General features: G+C 36.8%; 3 protein-coding genes and 1 pseudogene across 3 annotated transcripts; 3 read left to right on the top strand and 1 right to left on the bottom strand.

The window, feature by feature from the left end:
* The first annotated feature begins 982 nt into the window (after positions 1–982).
* LOC147276515 (agamous-like MADS-box protein AGL62 pseudogene) lies at positions 983–1702 on the top strand (annotated as a pseudogene).
* Positions 1703–10095: 8393 nt separating this feature from the next.
* Positions 10096–12158, top strand: LOC147276514 (uncharacterized). Its single transcript, XM_086254072.1, has 2 exons — positions 10096–10834; positions 11096–12158. The coding sequence occupies exons 1-2, from the start codon at positions 10224–10226 to the stop codon at positions 11784–11786; spliced, it is 1302 nt and encodes a 433-aa protein (XP_086110198.1). The 5' UTR covers positions 10096–10223; the 3' UTR covers positions 11787–12158.
* Positions 12159–14516: 2358 nt separating this feature from the next.
* Positions 14517–16852, top strand: ERG28 (ergosterol biosynthesis protein). Its single transcript, XM_086254937.1, has 3 exons — positions 14517–14752; positions 15592–15798; positions 16437–16852. The coding sequence occupies exons 1-3, from the start codon at positions 14638–14640 to the stop codon at positions 16508–16510; spliced, it is 396 nt and encodes a 131-aa protein (XP_086111063.1). The 5' UTR covers positions 14517–14637; the 3' UTR covers positions 16511–16852.
* Positions 16853–17778: 926 nt separating this feature from the next.
* Positions 17779–20548, bottom strand: LOC147276512 (uncharacterized). Its single transcript, XM_086253882.1, has 2 exons — positions 20412–20548; positions 17779–19591 (listed from the first exon to the last, which is right to left on the bottom strand). The coding sequence occupies exon 2, from the start codon at positions 19547–19549 to the stop codon at positions 17999–18001; it is 1551 nt and encodes a 516-aa protein (XP_086110008.1). The 5' UTR covers positions 19550–19591; positions 20412–20548; the 3' UTR covers positions 17779–17998.
* Positions 20549–23156: the final 2608 nt, after the last annotated feature.

The following is a 23156-nucleotide window of genomic DNA, read 5'->3' as shown; positions in this document are numbered from 1 at the left end:
AATATTGTCACGATATTATCCTAATTTGATATATATTATCCTTTGTGAATGGACTACATTAATTTTGGAATAAAACATATGCAGAGCACATGACCAAAGTCTATTATTATTATTGTATATAAGTCATATTATATACTAAATTAGGACAAAATAAAAGTTTAAGTATAAAATTAGAATAAATAATAGTTTAAGTATTTAATTGGGATAATGATCACCAAAATTGAAAAACCCAAATTTATGGACAATGGCCCATTCAAACAGGCTTCTTTACCGTTTCAGCCCAGTTTATTTCTACTAGGAAAAAGCCAAATACCAAAAACGAGTAAAAGAAAAGCCCACTTTACTTGAGAAAACTCCTTACTATTTTATATTGTAGATCACTAGATTGTTTTGTTAATAATTGTCACCTCCCCTGAAATTATATAAAACCATATAATTTCAGTATTAACCTCATTAATAACAATTAAAATATTGTTATGTAATCTGATTTTGTGACTAAATTTTCGAACAATACCGTATCACCTTATCCATTTTGCTCGACATGCAACTCAAGAAAAATCTGCAATATTATAACGTCTGCTTATAGTTAAAGTAAAAGGTGATTTTACTCATAGTAAACTCCCATGGAGGTATAAATAGTTCACGTTGACTTACCAAAAGTCATATATTTTTCTATATCATCTCAATCATCATTAGGTTTTAATGATTTAATTAGCTCCATAGTAATCATATATGTACACATTAAGTGAAATAAGATTCATAACTTCTACAAGATCTTGGATTAATCATATACGGTAACACAACATTAAGACCGCATTGCACAACATAAGTGCTATATTTTAATGGGAATAATATCCATAATAATTTTTTCTTAATAATAAGTAAATAATTAACACTATAAATACATGTTCTAAGTTGTAATCCTTCCAAACCTGACAAAAGTTGGACAAGAAAAACTAGCTAATCAACCAAAACTTGAACTATGGTGAAGAAGAATATGAAGAAACCAAGCCAAGGTCGCCAAAAGATTGCAATTGCCAAAATACCAAAACGCAACAATTTACAAGTAACATTCTCCAAACGCAGGTCAGGACTATTCAAGAAGGCCAGTGAGCTTTGCACACTTTGTGGTGTTGAGATTGCAATCATAGTCTTCTCTCCGGCCAACAAACCCTTCTCCTTCGGCCACCCGGAGGTTGACTCCATCGTTGACCGGTTCCTGACCCGCAACGTCAACCCGAATTCCCTGTCGGACTCAAGTACTCAACAACTTGGTGAGCCTCAGAGGAATGTAGGTGTTCATGAGCTGAACATGCGACTTACCCAGATTATGAGTGAGTTGGAGAGTGAGAAAAAGCGTGGAGAAGCACTTGATAAAATGGGCCGGGCCATCCAGAACCAGTGTTGGTGGGAAGGCCCAGTTGATGAGATGGGCTTGGATGAGCTTCAGGTACTGAAGGCTTCATTGGAGGAGCTCAAGAAAAATGTGACCAAACAAACTAATAAGATTTTGATGGAGTCTAGTGCTGCTGCTAATATTAATTCTTCATCACCATTTTTTGGGACGAATAGAATTCAACGTGGTGATCATCATCATCATCTTTTTGAGAGCAAAAAATGGACGGATCAGATTGGATCTGCAGGGTCCATTGTGGTACCAAGTGCCTATAGTTTTGGTTATGGTGGACATGGGCTTTTCTGAATTTTGTTGCTTCTTTTTGCTCTGCTTTTGTTTGGAGGGAGTTACAATTGCTAAGCTAGCACCTCGCTGCTTAATAATTATTAGTTTGTGATCTGACCACTTTCAGTTGTGGTTGTAAATTAATGAATAATTAATTATGAGTTTAATTTGGCAAACATATATAACTAGTACTATAGCTAGCTAATAAAGTGGCATAATGGGATTTTTATAAATTGATTGGATAGTGGATCATGTGTATAAGAAGGAATCAATGTCCAAGCGGGTTTTAATTAATTTGAGGACTTATCTTAATCATTAGATGATGAAATATATAACAGATAAAAATGAGTGAAATGTATCTTATCCGTTAACATATGATCTAATACCTTAAATACCTTGAGTGCATTTTTTTCACATGTCATCTTTTACCTGTTTCATATGATCTAATACCTTAATATTGTCACGTGACAACAACATAACAGAAATAATGTTGCAAATTATGAATCACTCATAATAAGATAAAGACGGGTTAAGAACTCTACAGATCCCATCAAAAATTAAATCTGATTTATTAATGTAATTAAATCTTCTATCAAAAGAATTGATAACCTGATAGTGATATTACCTCATATACAGGGGATTGCTTCTCCGGTGTCAAATTACAGGATTTGATATACTCATATACTCATCCAAAAGAAATTACAGGGTTTGAACCTAAAAGGACCACCAATATATACATAACATGAAATTATATAATTTTAATAAAACAAGTAACTTATACCCATCTATATGTCCCATGCATTTACAATGTCATTATTAAAAGAGATAAATGCCCAAAATACTTTGTTGGCCCTCGAATCTTGAATGATATACTAGTTTCACTAATCTAATTGTCTAAACAATGAAATCATTTCAAAATAAAATTATTTTTTCCTTATTTTTGGAGGAATTTATAACCCAGTTTTTTTTTCCTTTAATGCTTAACCAGTTGGACATGCGTTTAACAGGTTCACTTGATTCTACCTTCAATTGTCAAATTGTTTTCATAAATTCCATACTCATTACTCATTATGCACATTTAAGAGAATATTATGATATTGATTTTTTTAACTTCCAAATCTTGGATTAAAATTTTTTTTTTTTATCAACAACTATCACTTATGAGGTTTGGACTCAAGACTTCTTCCCACAAAAAAAAGAGACTGAATTTACTTTACTTAGTAATAGAAAATTACTAATGTCCACTGAGTCAGAATAACTTGGCTAAGTCGAATGATGTTGTATAATACAAAATAAAATAATAAGGCTCTAAAATATTGAAAATTTAAAAGGGTCATTTATAAATAAATCAATAAAATGTTTTAGAATTACAAATTTCTCAATGTATTTTTTTATAATTTCATTTTAGTCACCGGCCAGTAACAAAATAAAAAAAAAATAAATTACAACATATTAATAAACATATACTATCATGTAAACTTAGATATATAATTGATTGATATGTAGTAAAATAATTTAGAATTTAAGTCTCGAATTTTGCATCAATTTATATATCAACCCGTATATGTGCCAGTACATATAGGGGGGGGCTATGCGCACCACCTCATTCTGCTGAGTTGACCACCCCCCTAATTTTTTGCCCATTTTTGCCCATTTTGCCCTCCTCTCCTCCTCCCCCACCCAGCCACCACTCCCCCACCGATCCCCTCCCCTCCCCAGCCCGCCCCCAGCCAGCCCACCCCTACCCAGCCAGCCCGCACCCCCTCACCTCAAACCCCGCCGCCGTCGCATCCATCCCCAGCCGCCGTCGCACCCATCCCCAGCCCGCCCGCACCCCCTCACCCAAGCCCAGCCCCCGTCGCACCCATCCCCAGCCCGCCCGCACCCCCGTCGCACCCATCCCTAGCCCGCCCGCACCCCCTCACCTCAAGCCCCGCCGCGACCCCCGATCTGGAGAGAGAAGATGGTAGACAGAGGGGAGAGAGAGAAGATGGCAGAGAGAGGGGAGAGAGAGAGAAGGGAGATCGGGCGGCGGGGAGGGCTGGGTGTGGGCGGGGTCGACCGGCGAAGGGGAGGGCTGGGTCGCGCCGGCGGCGGGGAGGGCTGGGAGGGGTGGCCGGCCAAATTGGAGGGGCTGAGTTTTTTTTTTTTAATGCAGGGGCAAAATGGGCACAAAAGGGTAAAAATTTAAGTGGGGTGGTCAACTTAGTGGATTAGGGTGGTGTGCATAGCCCCCCCCCCCCCCCCCGTACATATATATGAGTGTTGAGTATAAAGACTTATGGGCTTATAATAAGGCGCATGTTTGGATTAATTTAATGGGCTTAATGGCATAACCGAGTTTTGCCATCCTTTTTAGTCTCACTACCTGAACAAATGAGTCCCAACAGCTCAACATCAATCAGTTAGCCCACGAAACTCAGCCCAATCGCCATAGATTTTTCTTTTTTGGTTTTGTTTTGAGTCGTCGTGAAGTTGTAACTTCTTTTTAGTCCAAACTAAGTTGCTCTTCAATTTAAATCTCATTTTGTTTTCATGTTCCAAATTAAGGGTACGTTTATCACTGCTTTTTAAAATCACTTTTATTTAGTAGTGCTTTTATCAAAAACACTTATGTTAAGAAGCACATATAAATTTTTATAAAACTTATAAATTGTTCATACAAAAGCACTTGAAAGTGCTTCTTGAGGAAGCATTTGTCATCTAAAAAAACTTTTTAAAAGCGCTTTTATAACTCAAAAGCATTTCTATTTATTTTTGTTAAACACTATAAAAAACGCTTTGACTAATTTGAAAGCGTTTTTCCTAATTTTAAAAGCACTTTTATTTAGTAGTGCTTTTATCAAAAGCACTTATGTTAAGAAGCACATATAAATTTTTATAAAACTTATAAATTGTTCATACAAAAGCACTTGAAAGTGCTTCTTGAGGAAGCATTTGTCATCTAAAAAAACTTTTTAAAAGCGCTTTTATAACTCAGAAGCATTTCTATTTATTTTTGTCAAACACTATAAAAAATGCTTTGACTAATTTGAAAGCGCTTTTCACAATTTTAAAAGCTGTCAAACGGGCTCTAAATTGTACATTTTGGAATGCAAATGTCACTCATCCCACAAATTGCTCATGTCACACAGGCCAATTGTCACATACTCACAATTACATACAAATAATGTCTAAATCTAGATCCCAAAGTCTCAAGTTTAGGTTTCAAGGTCCGAGTTATGCTCAAATCCTAAGGCCTTGTTTGGTATTGTTCCCATAAAAAAAAAAAATTCAAAAATTAAAATACAATCTTAAAATATGAGTGTTATTTTGAGTTTTTGAAAAATTTGATAAGCGTTTGATATTAAATTTGAAATTGATTTTAAATTTTAAAACACCTCAATAAGACAGTTAGTCTTATTATTTTCACTCCAACATTTTGTCAAACACCATCTAGACATTTCACTCAGACATCTCTCTCAATCTATCTCCAACCTTCAAACTCATCAAAATTAAAGAAGATGAGATCCACAAACCCCATATCATACTAGAATTTCAACCAATTAGCGTTGCATCATTAGTAATATTATAGAGGATTGGGATTTGGCAAGCCCAAATTTCAAGCTCTGCTTCTCTAACCTTCAAGCTCACCAAGGTTGGAGATCTACTAGATTAGCAATGTTATTGGCTTCATAGAAGACTCATCTACAAGTCAATATATTCAAAGGAATTTTAATAACAACTTTCAACTTTCACACAAATTTCTTGGAAAGCATAGCAATGATGATAGGCAGATTTAAAAACTCATAAAACGATATTTTTGTGTTTTCCACTATTTTTGAAACTTTTTTTGGAAATTTGTTTTTGGAAATGTTATACCAAACAAGTATTCATCTCCTGAAAATGATTAAGTGTTTTTAAAAACAAAAAACATTTTTTTGAATAAAATAGCAAACAGGGCATAAGTCACACTCTTGGGTTTGAGACTTCGAGTTGTTGGTATGGAGTCATGTATTTTAGGTTTAAAATTTGGAACTAGGGGCTTTTTGGCTCAAGTGAACGTAAAAATGAAATGAGAATCTTCTATGTCTTATTTTTAATTTGAATTCTAAGAGTGCTCATTCCATTGTTTTGAATGAACGGCTAGTTTGTGAACCAAACAATGGACTAAAAATAAACACCAAGTGTATGATCATCTTTTTACCATTAAACTCTTTATAACTTAAAAGCTAAAGTAAATCTAATCACTACAAAATTAATTAGTTCTCTGATTGTCTGTTGCCAAAAAAAAAATGTAAAATACACTGCACAAAAAAAAAAAGGGGAGCCAAATTTGCACGTGTAATTAGCATCCAATGTTCCTAAACAAACTGAAAATAAAGTTGGCTGAGTTGGATCAGATGATCCAGATCCGAATACTGACAAAGCTGAGGTGGCATCTCATCGTCGTTACGCAATCAGTGGACTCCAACCCCATCCCACAGTTTAGATTAATCTTAATCAACAATTGGGACCCATTTGGTGGACAAATTCAGTGGGACCCACATCGATGTGGTTGGTCAGAGTAGCGTCCAACCCAACCTGGGTCCTGTCTGGCGCTAAAACTAAACAAGACGTGAAATCGGGTACAGCTGTCCGATAGTTGGAGCCCCGACATCGCTTGAACGGATCGCCCTGTAGTGCATTATTTACGCAAACCAAATTCATAATACATGAAAGCCGGTGACCCAAAATCCGTACGCCAACACCCGCAAACCGACAAAAGTCCGAATATTTTTTGGTTTTTATTTTTTACTTTTTATTTTTTTATGACTCGGATGCTCTCCGTTGGCAATTTTATATCGTACGTGCGCATTGTGATCTCCAGCTCAAAACCCCCCAATGCATCGCTCTTTAGTAGTCTTTTATCCCCCACGCATGCCTATACGTTATTAAAAGGGTGGGACTTGTCTGTGCCTCTTTCTATGTTGTGAGTGTGTGAGCTCGATTTGTGACCATGACTTTTGCACCTTTGCTTTTGCCCAATCATTCTCATTTCAGCTGATGCAATTTTCAAAATTAAATATTTATAAGTTATGAATTGATTGATCTGCTTGAATCAAAAGGTTCTCATTATATTATAATTGAAAGCAACCTAATAAGAAAGTAAATGGATGATTTACATTTACAGTTCATATATAGATAGTCGGAATGTTTTTTATGCATGCACTTTATCCATTGTGCATCCGAATCGTCTATAGACTATTCAACGACTACTATGTAAGCAGTGGTAGAGTCATGACTCTAAATTAGGGTGTAAGCAAAAAATAAAATTTCGGATTTTGAGGAAATTTCGATGAAAATTTTGACGAAAATTTCGAAGATTTTAAAATTTCGACAAAAATTAGACAGAAATGACGGAAATTACTATCAAAATACGGAAATTTTGAATGAAACTTTACCATATGTTTATTTAACATATTATCTACTAAATTGATAAAAAAAATTAAAGAAACCAAATTGTAAAGTAGGTTTTATGTGATATAAGATGAATCTAATGCACGCTGGAGATAAATACTGTTAAATAAAATTAGTATATTATTTATACTATATAATCTATACACTAAACCCTATGTATTTTATAATCTATATTCTATATTGTTTAGGATATGGTATATGATATTAGAGTTTAGGCCATTTAGAGTATTTTAAATTATTTTTTATATAGAAATATATTATAGGTTACTAGTTTAGGGTTTAAAACAATTAAATGAAACTCCAAAATGGTCAAACGAAACTTCAAACCATTTTTTTTCTTTACAATTGCCCCAAGGCCTCAAACCCTAATCAATCTTAAACCTTTTAATTTTTTTCTCTTTTTTATTTTATTTTTCCTTATTTATTCTTTTTTTTCTTTCCTTCCTTTTCTCTTTTTTTTTTTTCTTCTTTTTCCTTCCTTTCCTTTCCTTTCCTTTCTTCTCCCCTTGAGTCTGCAGTTCAGCTCCATTGTTTTTTTTTTTCTCTCTCTCTCTCTCTCTCTTTCTTTCTCCCCTGCCGTCCCCCCTGCCGTCGCCCCCTGCCATCGCCTCTTTCTCCTTTGATCTCCCCCATGCCGCTGCCGCTGCTGCTGCTGCCCTGCCGCCCCCCGCCACCCCTTCTTTCTCCCTCGACTGTGCAGGTGAGGTAAGTTGGTTAGCTGGGTTATTGGGTTGCTGTGCAGGTGACGAAATTTCGCTAAATTTCAACGAAATTCAAAAAAATTTGGCTGTTAGGGTGTTCAAAATTTCGCCCGAAATTTTGGCGAAATTTCGAATATTTCGCCGAAACATTTCAAATTTTTGTCGAATCAGTGTTAAAATTTCGAACCCCCTCAAAATCGAATTTAAACCCTTGGGTGTAAGCAATGGTGGGCTACAAAATCTACAAAGGGTTTTTTTTTCCTTTATTTGTCGACTAGGCATGAGTCTATATAACTTACCTATGAAGGGTCATGAGTCTATATAACTTACCCTATCACTTTATATAAGTGTTCAAGACATTGCAATATCTTATCCGACTTCTTAACACAAAATGGAATGACACAAAAATTTAGTGTTCGGGTTAAAACTTATTGTGTCGTGTTTAAATCATGGGGACTAATTAATGACCCGTTAAGTTTTCGTGTTAACCCACAAAACCCGTTAATGACCTATTAAGAAATAAGTATATTTTATAAAATGTTTTCTTATGATCTTGATAATTTAATTTGCACTTTTGTTAGTATTTCTTTTGTGTAATGTTTAAATTATGCATTTATGTAATAAAATATATTTTTAAGTATTTTTGCTAAAAAAATGTATACATTTTTTCTTAATAGGTGAAATAAGTCATGTCATGTTCACTCGTTGGCTTATCAAGTCGTGTCGTATTCACTCATTAACTTAATAAGTCGTCTCGTGTTTGACTTGAATCCGCAAAACACAACTGTTACCAGGTCTATATTCAAGTATGTCCTTTTTAAAATGTCACTGATATTGTAAAGATATAAGTTAAATTGTACTTGTTAATAAATATCCTCACTTTCATATCATAAATGTCTAACATGATATACTAGTATTGCTTTTTAATTTTACAAGTTAATAAAGGTTCCAACATCAAATACCTATCACTGTATTTACTAAGAACTAAGAACCACCAAAGACATAAATTATGTTAAGGAAATATGATGTCTCAAATTTGAGAGAAACTTACATGTCTCCAATCTCCATTATAGAGGACGTGACATAACATGCAAGAGAGAAAGATGAGAGAGATAGAGAGGCAAGTTTTTCTCTTTTGTTTATAATGACACGTCTCCTATAATGGGGACAAACAAGTTTTTCTTCTCAACTTTTTATGGGTTAGGTAACTGTTGTAAGTCTAACAATAAATAAATAAATGACATATAAACATACAAATGAGAGAATTGATATAAGTACAAAATGTCTCCAAGGCCAAAATTATGATTAGTATGTAATATGCATGTATCATGTAGAAGTTGACATATCATCTTTCTTTTAGAGCCATATAATTCTCGGATTTTCAAATTAATATTTTTAATTAAAAATCATTAAAAATATTTGTGGCATGGTATTTTCATCAAAATATTCTATAAATTATTTGGCTATTTAAACATTTTTTAACTTCGAAAATAATTTTAAAAAATTTAAAACCTTGTATTGTCAATAGATATCCTCATTATCATGTCATAAACCGCCGAAATGATATACTGGCATTACTCTTTTAATTTTACAAGTTAATAAAGGTTCCAACATCATATACGGATATACCTATCGATATATTAAGTAAGAGCCAACAAAGAAATAAATAGGTTAAGGTAATAATATGTCACTATTTCTCATAGGTTAGACAATTATCGTATGTATGATGAAGAAAATAAATAACGTATATATACAACTATGACCTGGTACAAATACATAAGACTCTAATTCAAAAGATAAAAAGTACTTTACAATATGGATGAAATAGAAGTTGCCATACCTTATTTTTATCTATGAGCCATATTCTCGAATGTTCGCATCACTTTTTTGCTTAATCATAAATCATTCAAATATTTGCATGGAATTTTTATAAACTTTTTATATAAATTATTTGGCCATTTGAAAATTTACTAACTCATGTACCAAAAAAAACTGTACCTTATATTATTTTGTACATATATGGTGTCTATTTTATTTTATAAAAACAATTTTAGCAGTTTGTTATGCAATTACTACAAAATAAATTCAAATCTTCATATACAAGAAAAAGAAAAAAGCAAAAAAGGAAAGAGATCTTGTACCAAGAAAAAAGAAAGGAAAGAGAGCGCAGGCTTTAACTCGCTGAGGTCGGCCGCATCAGATCCCCGCCTGTTCATATCCAAATTGAAACACTCTAGCTGTGTTTACAGGCTGTTTCACCTTCATATCGCAATCTTCCTTCTTCGTCCTTCTCTCTCTCTCTCTCACAGTTTCATTCACTCTCTATATCTCTCCCCCAAGTTCCCAACACAATCATCAAAACCCAAAACCAAACCCACAGAAAACCTCACAACAACGCTTCAATGGATCCGTGCCCATTTGTACGGATCCTGGTGGGAGACTTGACCCTCAAGCTTCCCGTGGTCTCCAAACCCTCCTCCTCCACCGTCCATCCCTCATCGTCCCCATGCTTCTGCAAAATCAAACTCCGAAACTTCCCCCAGCAGTTCTCCACCGTCCCTCTGATTTCGCAACCGGGTCAACAAAACCCGGATGCCCACCACGCCCACTCCCTCGCCGCCTGCTTCAACCTGAACAAAACCCAAATCGAGAACTTCGGCAAAACCCGACCCGTATTGAAGATTTCGGTCTACACGGGTCGGAGAGGGGCAACCTGTGGATTAAACGCCGCGAGGTTATTGGGAAAGGTTTCGGTGCCGCTGTCGGAGCTGGGTTTGGCGGAGTCCAGAACTGTCGTATTTCAGAACGGGTGGGTCGGGATGGGAGGAGGGAACGGCAGTAGCAAGGCGCAGTTGTTTTTGAGCGTCCGGGCCGAACCCGACCCGAGATTCGTTTTTCAGTTCGATGGGGAACCCGAGTGTAGTCCACAGATTTTTCAAGTACAAGGGAATGTGAAACAGCCGGTGTTTACTTGCAAGTTCGGGTTCAGAAACTCCAGCGACATGCAATCGAGGTTGGTTTGGTTTTCACTCTTCACTTTTTACTATTTACTGTTATTTAGCAATTTACTATGAACCTGTTTGATTGCCGAGAAACTTGCAAGAAAATCATTTAAGCGTGTCAAATTTGGTTTCTCGTTCTGGTTACCAAAATAGGAAACAAGTGTTTTATATGGCAATGAAGTCAAAATCTTTGCATGGTCAATCAATGATCAAAATTGAAAAAAAAAAAAAGAATTCTTAAATTTTAATACAATTTTTGTTCTTGTCAATAGGTCAATGTCAGAATCGGGTACGCCGAGGAATTGGTTGCCGTTTGTTGGTTCGAACAAAGACCAAAGCGCGAAGGAACGAAAAGGGTGGTCCATAACAATCCACGACCTCTCCGGCTCGCCCGTAGCGGCGGCTTCGATGGTCACACCGTTCGTGGCCTCGCCCGGCTCACAGCGCGTGAGCCGGTCCAACCCCGGGGCGTGGCTCATTCTCCGCCCCGAGGATTGCACGTGGAAGCCGTGGGGCCGGCTCGAGGCGTGGCTCGAGCGCGGCGGCTCCGACACCACAGTCGGCTACAAGTTCGAACTCCTCAGTACCACCTTGGCCAACTCAACCGTCAGTGCCGCAAATGGCGGGAAGTTCACGATCGATCTCACCAGCAGCCTCACCCCATTGTGCAGTCCACAAAGCAGCTGCGATTTTGGGTCCGGGTCGGGTTCCAGACCCGGGTCCGGATCCGGATCGGATTTTGGTTTCGGGCTGATCCCGCAGTTGCTGCAGAGAGGGTTCGTGATGTCATCGACGGTGGAGGGGCTGGGGAAGTGCAGCAAGCCGGAGGTTGAGGTTGGGGTACAGCACGTGACATGCAGGGAGGATGCCGCCGCTTTCGTGGCGTTGGCCGCGGCCATGGATCTAAGCATGGATGCTTGCCGCCCGTTTTCTCAGAAGCTCCGAAAGGAGCTGAGGCAGTAGATTCGGGTGGCTGTCGTTTTGCGTGGGGGGTTGTCGTTTTGGGGGTGGCAGGCACTAGGCAGATTGGCAAGTGCTTAGTGAGTTGGTTGGGCATTGGATTCTTTTTTGGTGATTAACCGCCAACACAGCATTTTTTTTTTTTGCTGCGACTATTTTTTGTTTTTGGGATGAGACTGTACAGTGAGGAATGAGTAGGCAGGATTTTAATTTTTCAAAACCAAATGTTTTTTTTTTCTTGTGATTTGTGAATTTATTCGGCTATTTTGTTCATACATGGTTGAGCTTTTCTCTGATTTTGTATTCTTCTCTTTTGGGATACATTATGAGGGGAATCCAAAGTTTGGTGGAAATTTACATAATCTTCCAATGGGGTGGCACATATTGGAGTCCAGACTGTCCACTGGATATTCGGCTGCTTTGCCAGGAATTAACGAAAAAGAAAAATCTATAAATGCTGTAAAGCCTGTAATGCATAAGCAGAAAGCAACCAAGTATTTGTACGACTGGGAATTTGTTTACAACATAGTTAGGTGGTGATGAGTACTTAATTTGTCTTAGTATTTTATTGTGTGGTTAAGAAAGAAACAAGAGAGAAATGGCTTGGACAGTACATGGCTTATTACTCTGTTAGGTTAGTGTATGCATTTTGGGTTTAGGGAAAATCTTCTCATTTTAGAAAATGCCGCATGTTATGTTAAATACATAATATCAATAGTTGAATATATGAATCGGTCTAGATTCAAAGCATAACAGCATAACATATTAAATATCGGATAAAAAAAGTATATTTTTTAAATTTAAACTTTTGGACTCAGTTAAATTTTTAAAGAGTGCTGCTATTTGCACACCCTTTTTTTTCTTTTTGCACACCCCACTTAAAAAAAAAAAACCAATAAAAAAAAAAGACCAAACACACCCTCCCACTCTTTCCCACTCTCTCATTCCCACACCCAACACACCCCCCCGCCCCCCCAGACCCAAAAAAGAAAAAAAAAACACAAACCCAGCAGCCCCTCCTCTTCCCTCACCGGTCACCCTGACCATGTCCCTCCCCCAGCCCAATCTATCTCATTCTCTCTCCTAAACCCACTCTCTCTCCCGAACCCACCCTCTCCCTCACCCTCTTTCTCTCTCCCAAGCCTCACTTTTCTTCCTTGACGTCGTCGGAAACAATGAACTCACCGGAGAAGATGGTGGCTGGTTCGGTAATAAAAAAATTTCCAGGTGGTGGCTGGTTTGGCACTGGCCCGCCGAACCAGCCACCATCTGCGTTTTTTTTTTTTTTTAAGGTGGAGAGAGAGATAGAGAGGGGAAAGGGAGAAGGTGGTGGCACTCGGAAGGGCAGAGAGAGGGTGGGCTGGGGTTGTTGTTGGAGCTGGACAGAGACAGATAATGAGGGAAGGGGTGGTCGGTGAAGGAGGGAGGTGATCGGGGGGTGATGGAGAAGGAGGGGCTGGGAAGGGGTGGGTCGGGTGTTGTCGTCGGAGTTGGACAGAAATAGAGGGAGGGAGGGAGGGAGGAAGGGAGGTGGCCGGTGAAGGAGAATGAAGGGCTGGGAAGGGGTGGGTCGGGGTTGTTGTCGCCGGAGCTGGACAGATTCAGAGGGAGGGAAGGAGGTGGTCTACTGGTCGGTGAAGGAGAAGGAGGCCGGGGTTGGGAAAGGTGGGCGGGGGTTGTTGTCGCCGGACAGAGACAGAAAGGAAGGGAGGGAGGGAGGTGGTCGGTGAGGGAGGGGGAGAGAGGGAGTAAGGTAGTCGGTGAGGGAAGGGGGAGGGGTGAGGGAGAAGGTTGGGCTCTGGTTTTTTTTTTTTTTTTTGATGGGGTGTGTTGGGTGATGGGGTGTGTTGTGTTGTGTTAAATTTTGTGAAATGAATAAAATAGGGACATTAGGGTAATTAGATGGGTGTGTTAAGAGAGTTTTTAAATTTTAGAAGAGGATAGAGGGTGTGTAGGAGAAAAAAATAGAAAAAGGGTGTGCAAAAAGAAAAAAAAAAAGGTGTGCAAATAGCAGCACTCATATATTGTATTGAAATTTAGTGCACTATAACAAAACACAATACTAGTATGATTAAAACATGATAATTTACAAGTTTATTTAGTTGATGAAGTTTCGAAGATAATTGAAGAAAATTTCACCTCATTATCTTTTTCTTTTAAAATAAACATATTACTTGTTTACCAATATTCTCAAACTATCCATAAACTTAAACATATTACAAATTTTACCTCGTTAGATGTTGAGGCAAATATATAGCTCGGAAAAAAGGCGTCAATAAATGAACTTGTAATTAGGTCTTTTTCAGTTAAGTTCATCAACGGATCGAGCTAGATCATCTCACTACGAGTCACGAGTAAAAAAGTCTCTAGTGGATCATGGTCTATTCACAATTTCTTTTATAGGAATATAAATAAATAAATAAGTACTTAAATTGAAAATTAAAAATTATATTATAGTGAATCATTAAACTTTATTTATGAATCTTGATAAAAAAAAAACTTTATTTATGAATCAAAATTAAAATGGTTATAGACTTAGTGATAAAATTGGGCCAAAAAAGGTGTACAGAATGCTTGAGGATTAGACCCAAGGACTGGCCCTTAACCAAAGAATTAGTGCTGAGCCCGAACCAATCAATTGGCGATCTCGGGTCTGTCCACAGACAACCGGGTCGGTTCAAAACCCAACAGACTGGTGTGGTTCACGGGCACGAGGCTGGCTTGCCAGTCCGAGTTCATGACATTCGGATTCGAAAGGCTGCTCTGCTTATTTGCTTGCTTCCCTCTGCTCCTAGCGTTTGAAGCTCTCGCTCCGAAGAAGTGTAATATCTCATACAAATAAAGAAAGAGGGAGATGAAGCCGTTGAGTTGGTGGCTTATGCTGGTGGGTTCACTCCGGCTGGTCTCAGTCTGGTTCGGGTTCTTCGACATTTGGGCTCTCCGTCTCGCCGTCTTCTCCAAATCCCCAAGTACACTACTCCCCTCCTCATTTTCTGTTTCCACTTTTACTCAATTTGAATCAACTTTCTTCATTTTGATGACCCTTCTTTGTTGCTGAGAAATACTTGCGTTTGCTCTTTTAAACTTGGAAGATTGAGAAACTGAGACACCCATTGTGATAAATGTGGGAGTTTTGATGGGGAGATATATATGGGATTTTTGTATTCTTAATCATGTAAGAAGGACATGGAAGTTTGACCATATGATTCTATGGATTTGTCCATGTATAGATCCAAAAGAGCTGAGCTTATTTTCCCATTTCATCCATAAGTAAATTCTTTTTAGCTGCAAATAGATAACAGCCTGGTTTGGCTTTGTATGGATGCTTAGATTATAGGAGACTTCAGATATGTTCAGTGCCTCAGATCACTAGCTTTGCGTTTGCCTTCACTGTTACTGTATTGGATGTACATTTTACACAAAAGTGTCGCTCTCATCTTGAGAAAAACCCAAAACTTGCTTTGTCTCTTTGATGAGTATGTTATCCTCCTAGGCCCTTGCTTGCATATATTGTAAACCTGTGCACACTAGCAGAAACACCCAATTTATGTGGAACTTTGTACTTGAAATTAAGAACTTCGTTCTCTAAATCATGAGTTGCTTGTATAGATATGGCATACTTCACCAAAGATTGTTCATTGCTGAATCAACATTTTTAACCTTTTTGGGGTTCGTCTTTGCTTTTAAGACTGTAACAAAGTGCTTCTTAGTTCTTAGGATGTAGAATTAGTTTTTGTTTTTGTTTGTTTTGTTACGTTTACTTTTTTCTAATTTTCTTGTTTTGCATTTGTGATTCTTATTTTTACAGTGACTGAAGTTCATGGAAGGACATTTGGTGTCTGGACTCTTCTTACTTGCACGCTCTGCTATCTTTGTGCATTTAACCTTGAAAACAAGCCACTCTACCTTGCTACCTTCCTATCATTTATCTATGCACTTGTTCATTTCTTGACTGAATACCTAATATATCAAACGATGGCCATTGCAAATCTCTCAACTGTCGGCTTCTTTGCAGGTATCAATTCACTCGGCCTTATTTTATGTTAATATTAATTTGCATCCTTCATTGTTCTGATTTTAAGTAATGTGCAACAATTTTGATTTCAATATTGAAGAAATCTCTACTCTACAGGTCTGTTCCATGTGATATGCTACATGTTTCAATGCATATGAATGTGGCTGTTGGCTTTTAAGCACTATGGTACAAGAATAAATCATACTAATATTCAGGCTAAGTTGGGAATAAAGGCAAATTTGTAAATCTGACTATGCTTGTCAGAAAATGAAAAAGAGTTGGAGTATATATGATCATGATCATGATGATGCCAGTTTTTTAGAATTAAGAGATGGCAAGACTTAGAGAACTGTAGTTATTCACATGCTATAAGAAGCAAATATATTCTTCTTTCAACTGTTCAAAAACCACTTACATGCTTATAACATCTGATGACAAATGGTGTTTGGATTTCCTGGAAACACTTAATTGATGCTTGATTTATTGTCTTATGCTACTACCTCTAAAATTTCCTTTCTAGTGATATAAACATAGTGGTTTTTCTGATTGCTATATATTCCATGGTGAACTGTATTACAATGCAATGTTCGATGTAATAATTCTATGGAGTAATAGAATTCTTTTGTGATCGTGATCAGGCACGTCGATAATTTGGATGCTATTGCAATGGAATGCACATCAAGCTCCAGCTGTGTTGAAGAAATCAGAATGAATTGTCTGATTACTGCCTCAGCGTTCACCCCTTATGTTGATTATGCCCTTTTCTTCATCATGCTTTGTTCTCTGTAACACTAGTTCAAAATTTTTTATTTCATGCAAGCACTGAAATTTGGCACATTTAAAAGTCGTAACTCAAAACTATGTAGAATGCAACATTTTGAGTTACTTACATTCTTTAAATTAAGGAGGAAATTAGAGAAACAATTAGATTGTATTCAGTAGGATTTTTTCACTTGCTGTAGTTGCCATCATGTAACACTATTTACCTTGGTTTTATTATCATTCTGTATTCATGCCATTATTAATTCAGAGGCAACCTTTCACCATCATAAAACTTGCTTTAAAATTGGAGATGTTTTTGTGTGGTTGTGTTATGCTAAATTCAATTCATTAACTTGAAACAATAATCTCATAATGGTCATGGCTCTCCAAAGCACGAGTCCAGAAGAGAGTTTAAGTTGAAGTTCGTAAAGCAATAGTTCAACAAAGTAAATCGAAGTGAAACTGTGAAAGTAAAGCTTATGGTACAAACATCTGATGGACTGCGAGGCAAATCTTGTAGGCAGATGTTCTTGCAAATTCTGTCGGTTTCGAATGCTCTTGCAAATATATGGCCACGATGTTAATAATGCTGTATTTTGGAGTCATTAAGTATCTCCAGGTAGTGTGGTTGAAATTGTTGTTTGATACATATACTGAGGACAAGCATTTGTCAAAAACATTACCATGCTAACAAGCATTTGGATGCCACTTACATTACCACATTTATACCCCGTTTAATTTCATAGCGTTTGGTGAAACTACGTTTTCCAGCATTCCTAGAGACGCATGTGAAGGGAAACTGCTTAACGAACAAGGCTTTAACAAGGAGCAATAGAAGAATGATTTGGCATTATGAAAGGCTAATAATAACATATGAGAGAGTTGCTCAAGTGATGAAACATTTTTCCTAAGCAATAATTAACAACAAAGCAACAACCATTCCATTAAACTCTGAATTGCAAAACAACTCATTCATTTTTGTTTCTGGTTTCCAATTCAAATGACATCCAAATTTTCCACTGGATCATTAAACAATTCATTTCTTCTTATTGTGCATCATGAGCTTCATTTATTTAAGCCTTGCTTATTGACAGAGATAGATGGGGGTTAATTTGGAAGCACAACATGACAATGGGGAAGAAATGAACTGAGAATGAATCCCAGAGCTTACAATATAAACAAACACCGCATAAAAAGAATAAATGAAAAGAAAGATAAGGGTGCAAAAACAAACAGTATATAGTGGAAATTTTAATTTAGTTTTACAGATTAAACCTGCTGATGATATAAACTAGCCTACATTTGACCTGCTATGTTGATTTTCTAGCCAAGGACTTAAATTCACAAACATTGACGTTACTGCTTCAGTGCTTTGCATACCAAAACAAAGGCAAGCATGAAAATTGAAAGTACCAGAAGACCTCAAAGACCATAATCATCATTCAGCTGCAGCCTCTCCATTCTCGTCCCCCTCTGTTCTTATCTCCGGCAACGTATTTAGATCCGTGCGAGCCTCTTTCTCATCTTGGGAAATATGGGAATCAGAAGAATCAATGGGGTCATGCTGAACTGCATCCTCTGTCCCATTTGTGGCTTCTGAACCTTCATCTGTCCTGCCGGATTCACTTGTACCATTCGACTCTTCATTCTCAGTGGCATCAGTATTCTCCTTTATCGTTGAAGATCTGGAACCATCCTCTGCTTCAGCTGCTTCATCAGATCTTAAGATCTTTTCTGATACATTATTAGAGGCCCCATCTGCGTTCTCAATTTTGGTGGAAATTGTTGAATTAGAATCAGATTGATTGTTCTCAGAGGCTGTGTTATTAGTCTGCACCACAAGCAAGGTTTGTACGGTCATGCCCTCTCCAGTAATCGTAACATCCACTGTTGTATTTTGAGAGTGAGCTGAATTAAATACCGTCTCTGTTCCATTTTGCTGGTATGAACCAGTTGCTTGGTTTATTTCTGTTGAGTTATTGCTTGCTTCTGTACTCACTACTGTTGAGTTATTTATATCTGTGACACTCACTATGGTTGTGTTGTTGCCTGCTTCTGGTAGATCATTAGATTGCGTTTCCCGTCTTGCATTAAAACCTGAGTTCTCCACAAGATTGGACGAATTATCATTGACTATCTCTTCATTTTCAGCCACATTTAAAGAAGAGCCATTTTCAGCCATTCCGTCTTCCACCATTCTTATATTGTTTTGGTTTCCAACAGTGTCATTAGATTTTGTCTCCTTTTCTATAGTACTTGTTTCTGAGTTCTCATTTGAGTTTTCCAAACTTACTTTCTCAGTTTCAGTGCTTATAACTTGGGTATCATGGGTCACTGCACTAGAAGCATCATCACCCTTGTAATGTTCCTCTCGTGCCTCATGAACATTCTTATCACCCCCATCATTGTCTTGATCATCTAATGACTTCTCCTTTTCTGCTTGATCCTCCTTCTCTTCACCCTCATTCCCATCACCATCCTTCTCATCAACCTCATCTTCTCGTTCCTTCTCTTCATCTACAAATTCCTCGTCGCGATCAGCTTCCCCAACCTTTTTCTCTTGTTCACTTTCATCTATTTCATCATCTCCACCTCCTCTCGCCTCATCCTCTGTCTCTTCATTCTTGTTTTCTTCCTCCTCTTGCTCTTCTACCTCATGCTTCGGATCATCTTCTTCATGCTCTTCTACTTCATGTTTCTCTTCTTCCTCTCCCGCTATTTCTTCTTCCTCCTCTTCCTCATGTTTCTCATTTTTAGTGACTTCCTTGTCAGGAAGGACTTTCCTCCCAAGTTTCGGAAGCTCATGATCACTTAGGACTCTGATTGAGCTTTTCGTATCTTTCTCATCAAAAGCCTTCTTCTTATCATGGGAATGCTTGACCTGATAGATTAACCAAAAGCAAACCCCAAGCAGCAGACAAATCTGAAGAACATGCTTCATTCTGATTCCTTTGGCTCTGGGGTTCCTACTTGGTGATCGCTTCAACATTATGAACTTGCCCTAGTACCCTACCCCTATCTTGACTTCTCCCTATGCACATTTAAAAGTGTCAGAAACCTGCCTATATTCCAAAATGCAAATCTAATTAACTAATAAAAGAATACTCAACCTATTAAATCAATCAAATTATATGTCTGGACTACAAATTAAAGTTTTCTTTTTATACAAATTTATAAGACTGAATTTTAAAACTTTAGCAGCAACCACTGTCAGAATGTATACCAAATTAATCTCACTGTGTCCTGAACTGAAAGCTCATTCTCAATTTTGATTAACATGCATAGAGAAACCATTTGAGCATAAGAGAGTAACAATGTCAGAAATTCATCTAATGTTCCTCATACTTGGACACAAAACACTGCTTAAACATAAAATACACTAATTTCAGAAGAGAATAGGATAGAAATTCAAGATCCAAAAAAACGCATTTTCTTCATCATAAAAAAAGCTACAGTCTTTTTAAAAAATAGAAAATCCACTGCCAGAAACTTGGTAGAAAATGAAAAACAAAAGTGAATTTCCCATGGAAATCCTAACAGGATAAAGAAATGAAGACATAAGCAAACCCTAGAATACGCCCTGAAGCAAAACAAATATTCAATCAGAAAAAAAAAAAAAAAATGAGAAAGACCCACAAAACTTAAACCCAAAAATCCCATCTTTATTCATCCACAAGCAAAACCCATATTCCAAAATAATAAATTGTGAGCATCAAAATACTCTGCAACACTCACAGACACAGAGGTAATATAGTTAAAAAAGAAATAGAAAATGATGCATTATAAAAAATAGGAAATTAGTGCTGAGTAATTGAACAGAACCCTTGCTGAATAGGGGAAGAAGAAGGTACCTGAGAAGCAAGGAGCAGGAGTCAAAGCGTGGAGTTGGAAAGTAAAAGGAAGGGACGTGGATGTCAAAGCACTTCTCTCTGTGACAGACTGTGAGGTACAGAGAGAGAGAGAGAGAGAGAGAATGTGTGTGTGTCCGTGTTTTCCTATATACTTCAGTCTTCAGTGGAGTTTTAATGACCGGATCCAATACCGAAGAAGCTGACAACTAAGGGAAGAAGGACTATTAACTAGTAAAACAGTAGATTTTTATGGTGGTAAAACATTCATTATTACTCTATGCTCTAGCTAAAATTATTATATTTGATAAAAATAATGTTATACTTATCACATTCTTATACCACATTTTTATACCATCTGAATTGTCATTATTTATTGGACAAAATTTTTCTTTTCCTTTTTGATTTTTGATTTTTATTTTTTAGTATCCAATGTATGTATGTCATGTAAGTTGCCACATAAGGTGGTATGAAATTATGGTATAAAAATGTGGTATATGTAGCACTACTGATTTAATAATAACACCATATAAGATGCCGTTCCACTGTAAAAAGTGTGAGGTTATGCAAATCAATTTCAATTGTTAATTACCACCTTAATATATTTTGTTCATTTTTTTTTTATCCTTTATTATAAAAATATGATAAAATCACTTAGATTCATTTGGTAGTTAACTACTGAAACATCCACAATGTTTGGCAAATAAGTGTTGAATAAACACAAATATTTCGGTAAATAATTGTCGAATGCCTTTTTCATTTCCATTTGGTGGTTATCCACCAATGTTCAACAGATAACTGTCAAATAACTACAAATATTTCTGTAGATAACTGTCGAATGACCCGACAAATAAAATTGAATTTTTTTGTTTTAAAGGTAAAATTAGAATTTTGAAATAAAGTGGTCAACTCAACAGTTTAGGGTGATCGGAATAGCACCACTCTTGTAAAAATTCATAATATGAATTAGATTGGACGTGCAAGTCTAGGGACTACATTGGGCTTGATGACTTTTTACCATGCGAACTAGTACAAAATAATTTTTTAAATTGTTTTGGATGATGTGGCATATTTTTATAAGTAAATTACTCTAAAGTCTATTTTACAGTCCTTAATAATAAATAAACATATCTAAAAAGTTGCAATGATAATTAGGTTCACTTTGTACAAATAAAGCTCACGTTATGTTTGTTTCGTATTTTTTATGCCAAGCGCTCGGTGGAGGTTTTTTTTTGAATTAGGCAAATTGCCACTGTGCGACAATGTCAATTAATAACACTATAACACGGATATTTTTTGCAATTCAAATAGCTATTATCACACAATGGCAATCATTGCCACTACCTGATAGTGGCAATCATTACCACTACCTGATAGTGGCAATTGTCGAGCACTCGGTGGATGGTCCTGAGTGCTTGGTAAAAGTGCCGAGCTCTCGACTCATTAAAGTGAACCAGCATGTTACTGTGTTTTTGCAAGTGGGTTGGCTAATTATCGAGTTTTTCGTTTTGGACTTGAAAAAAAAAACCTACTTTTATCGATGGTCATCATAACATTTAGATATTTAATTGTACCTGCAACTTTGTCTAATTCGTTTTATTCAATTAAATATTAAATTTGTACTGTAATAATGTCATGGTGAATAGCAAGTTGTAGACAAGTTACTTGAGGTTGGGGTCAGGGTCATATTAAGGGACAAAGATCTCCTACCCATTTTTCTATTATGCTTTGTGGCTAAAATCTTAGTTATTGAACTCCTCTTTCTCTCTCTACTCTTTGTTCAATGACTAAGATTTTAGCCTTATACAAAGCATGGTGAGAAAAATAGATAGGGAATTCTTGTTCCATATTAAAAATCTAGCATATTGATCAAAGGCCCAAAGATCATTCATGCTAGGATTGCCAAAACAAGAATCATGCACTAATTAGCTTGGAAGAAGACAATAGCAACCAACATGCCCACATGCAGTCTCTATCATCATGATCCCAATTCCCAAATTTGGATATATATGATGTATCAACTTAATCTTTCTGGCAACTCTTGTTTCTGCCATTTTGAATACCTGGAATACATATGATCATCCTCCAACTTTGACACTTACGACATGAAAAGCTTAGATCATGTATAACTAGGGCCCACAATATAGGAGGGCCCATGCCTAATGTCTGACGTTTTAGTTGTTGGAAAATCATAGCATAGGCTCAGTCCAATGGTCCATCGTCTTGAACGCCCTTTCTGGCCACTAAAATACGCAGCCCAATTCATGAGAAATTTTTAGCTCGTGGACCATGTGGTGGTACTTCTACGATCCATTCATTTAAATGATAAACTCTAGACTTAATAAATTGTATTAATAATTATATACACATTCATAATATCACCTCATAATATCACCTCAGCACATCATGTGATTGGTATTACCATCATACACAATAACTGTTTTTAATTTATCTAATGCATAAAATGTAAAATATATAAAATCTCAAACTTTTTCATTCACTACTAATTGATGTTTGGATTAGATGTCTTAACTCTAACATGATATCAACAAGCAATTCATCCACATATATTTGCGTCCAATTTAATCTTTCGTGATTATGTCTATTAAAGCCTTAAGGGGCATCTATTAAATTAGTAATGCCTCTCTTCAAACTTCAAAGATTGGTAAAATTTGTCTTTGAACCCAACACTGTGGTACCTTTAGTGCATTTTCCCTACCAATTTAAGTTGTTCATCTTCCAATAACC

This window comes from Dryas octopetala, chromosome 8 (genome assembly GCF_963921425.1).
Source record: "Dryas octopetala chromosome 8, drDryOcto1.1, whole genome shotgun sequence".
NCBI classification, from domain to species: Eukaryota; Viridiplantae; Streptophyta; class Magnoliopsida; order Rosales; family Rosaceae; genus Dryas; species Dryas octopetala.
Note: the sequence above shows the minus strand (reverse complement) of the source record. Positions and strands in the feature narration are given on the sequence as shown.